This window comes from Apteryx rowi, unplaced genomic scaffold (genome assembly GCF_003343035.1).
Source record: "Apteryx rowi isolate R43461 unplaced genomic scaffold, aptRow1 scaffold_1, whole genome shotgun sequence".
NCBI classification, from domain to species: Eukaryota; Metazoa; Chordata; class Aves; order Apterygiformes; family Apterygidae; genus Apteryx; species Apteryx rowi.
Window position 1 is genome coordinate 2,070,752 of NW_020447196.1, and position 3,412 is coordinate 2,074,163.

At 43.3% G+C, this 3,412-nt stretch overlaps 1 protein-coding gene across 1 annotated transcript; it reads left to right on the forward strand.

The window, feature by feature from the left end:
• Positions 1-474: 474 nt before the first annotated feature.
• Positions 475-2,078, forward strand: PLEKHF1 (pleckstrin homology and FYVE domain containing 1). The gene has a single exon (XM_026059233.1). The coding sequence runs from the start codon at positions 481-483 to the stop codon at positions 1,300-1,302; it is 822 nt and encodes a 273-aa protein (XP_025915018.1). The 5' UTR covers positions 475-480; the 3' UTR covers positions 1,303-2,078.
• The last annotated feature ends 1,334 nt before the right edge of the window (positions 2,079-3,412 follow it).

Consider the following 3,412-nt stretch of genomic DNA (forward strand, 5'->3'; position numbering starts at 1 on the left):
TCACTGCACTAGCACGATGTCTGCGCCGTGTTGCAGGTGCACTCCCTGACGTCAGCACCAAGAGGGCAGGGACAGAAAGGGGATGGTGCTGGTACCCTCTAATTATCACAGTACAATAACTCCTGTGCAAGTAATTACATAACCACATAAAAGTACCACATAAAGGGTATGTCAGACCAACCTGCTTCCTCTATTATGGGAAAACAGTTATACTGGTAGAAAAGATTGTAATGGAATAGGTGACTCCACATTAGAGGGACTGAACTGCTTTAACTAGCCACTAAAGTGGGTCAGAAACTTGTGTTTATTACCTTTTTAAAGTAATTTTTTAAAGTAAAGACTAATGAGGAGATTAATCATAATCTCAGATTAGAAACTTCTCACCTGGGCATAAGTTTGCTACCCAGTCTCCTGCTGGTGCTATTGTTTGGTGCAGCTTCACCACTTCCTTTATTTTCCTCTCTTCAGAGCGAGTTGGAGATGGTGGACCATCTTGCAAACACTGAGATCAACAGCCAGCGAATTGCTGCCGTGGAAAACTGCTTTGGGGCATCTGGGCAGCCCTTAGCTGTGCCAGGAAGGGTCCTTTTAGGGGAAGGGATTTTAACCAAAGAATGCCGCAAGAAACCCAAGCCTCGCATATTCTTTCTTTTCAACGACATCCTCGTGTATGGGAGCATAGTGATCAACAAAAGGAAGTACAATTCCCAGCACATCATTCCCCTTGAAGATGTCACTTTGGAGACACTGCCAGACACCTTGCAGATGAAGAACCGCTGGATGATTAAAACCTCAAAGAAGTCCTTTGTGGTTTCTGCAGCCTCCCTCACAGAGAGGAAAGAGTGGATCAGCCATCTGGAGGAGTGCATCAGACACCTGCTGACAAAGATGGGCAGGCAGCCCTCCACTGAGCATGCTGCCCCTTGGATCCCGGACAAGGCAACAGATATCTGCATGCGCTGCACCCAGACCAAGTTCTCCGCACTCACCCGAAGGCACCACTGCCGCAAGTGTGGCTTTGTCGTGTGCGGAGACTGCTCCAGGCAGAGGTTTTTGATGCCACGGCTGTCCCCCAAGCCCCTGAGGGTCTGCAACCTGTGCTACAGACAGCTGCAGGCAGAAAAGAAGAAGGAAGCGGAGGCTGATCTCCGGCAGCCAGAGCAGTTCCATGCTGCCATGCCAGGCTATGAACCTTCTAGCGGCGACGACAGTGACAAATCTGATGACGACAAAGTGGACCACTGGCCAGCAGACACAGAGTTTTATACCTCAGAAGTATCTTGGTCATCTTTCCATAGCTGACCTTCTTGGGGGCAAGTGGCATTTGAAAACTGGGAGGCCAACCACTGGCCTCCAATGCCTGTCCTTGATATTTCCTCTGGAGGCCATGCCTAGGAAGGTGGATATTGGCCCCTGTTTGTGCTGTCTATTTGGGAGACAGGGGTGAGAGGTTGCCCCTAGTAATTCTGAGAATGTGTCATATTACACAAGCAGGGAGAGAAACAGCTTAGTGAAGAGCACAGACTAAGGTAGAGGAGACCTGCAGATCAATGCTGGTTCAAATGAGTTCACCCTTCTGTGCCTTAGTTTTCCTGTTGCAAAAACGAAGCAATACTAACGTCTTTTCTTAAATGTTTTGAGATCTACAATTGGAAGGAAAAGGAAAAGAAAAATCAAAATCATTGATTTAAATATGCTTGTCTGCTAGCGATGAGTTTGTCTTTCTGAGGCTAGAGGACCTCCAGATGGGGCACTGCAGAAAGGTACTTTTGCTGCCTGTGGTCTGTTTTCTCTGTGGAGAACAGAGAACTTCCAGGGCTGGCATTTTCCATAAGCATTAAATCTACTTTAAAAGATTCTCACTGAAAGTGTGCAAGCCCAGCTGGACAGCTTCTCATCTCTGTATGGCAAGATAAGCACAGGCTTTGGTTTCTACGCTAGGTTTTCTGAACCTTGGAAACACTAAGGGAATTGTGCTCTGAATGCAGTGAGGTCATATGAGGCTTGATAGGAGCAGCCTTAGCAAGGCACTGGAGCATTCAGCTCTCATGTGGAAAGAAGCCATTTTGGTGATATCAGACAAGCAGGGAGGGAGGAGAAGAGGAGAAGAGGGTGGGTAAGATTTTATACAGAGGAATGGGGTAAGGAAGAACCTTCCTGAAGTTGACTCAACTAAGTGCAAAGCCTCGGATCTCAAAATAGGTGGATTCACCAGATTACCAAAGGCTTGATTAACTCAAGCCTATCAGGGAGGAGTTGCTAAAAGTCTTGAAGGAAGATCCAGAAAATGCCCTAAATTAGGATATTGTGAGGTGCAGCATTTCAACTTCCACTTGCCTCCTGAGCAAGACCCCAGGGAAGTGGATGCTTACCTGTGTGCTCATCTCATTTGTATCAGTCTCACTGAGTTCAAAGTTAAGATCCTGAATGTGTTTTCAGGACAAGAGCCCAAGACTTTATAGTTAACTTGATTTGAACTTTTAAGTTCATGTCAGGTTAGAAATAAACTGTTTTTATTCAAATATTCTATCTTAATGTAGTATGGGAGTAAATATACTGAAAGTTAGACAACGGCAATTGTATTGCAGCAGACATTTCAACAACAAAATCTGTTATTTTTTAGTATATTTTTGTATTGTGTATTTTATATTCTGAAAAAGAAACATGGCTGAGAGTATGCTTCCAATGTTACAAGCTATTTCCTTACCATTATTTGGTCCAAATACTGCATTGCATGCCAAATGGCCAGACTTAGGTTTTTTAAATTTACGTTCAAAATAATCATTCTTCCTTTCTTGTAAGCTGCCACTGTTGAATGAATTTGTATTATCTGACTGTGTGTGAATAAAGATATGACCAACAGGAAGAAGCCAGGAAAGCACAACAACAAAGTGTGTTGTTTTTTAACGAGAGTCTTAAGAAACAGGACACATGCTTTGATTTAAGTGTGGCCAGCCCAGCATGAATTCTAATTCTTCAGCAACTCCTCAGTCATGGGATGAATATTCTGGTTTTCTTTTTACTATTTTAAGGTGAGTGTGAGTGATAAATTGCTAAATCTGATGCTTCCTTTCTGTTTATCCCATTCTTTCATCTGACCAAGTTTTCCAAGTCTTTTGCAATCCTCTGCAGCAGTTTATGTTAACTGAAATGGTATTTTTCCAGTGGAGACGTATCTTAGAGTGGGTCAACAAACTTTATGACCTAAACAGATGTTTCTGTTTTTTTAAAAGTAATAAGTACACAGAGTTCTGTTTTTTCCATTCCTCTTCAAGTTTAGTTCATAATTCTGAGCAGCAGTGATTGTTTTTATAATGCCTCCCACCCGCCAGAAGGGTGTATATGCTATGCAAACAGAAAATGACCTTAAAAATAAACAGCCATTAGAACAGTTCACAAGCCAAAAATAGCA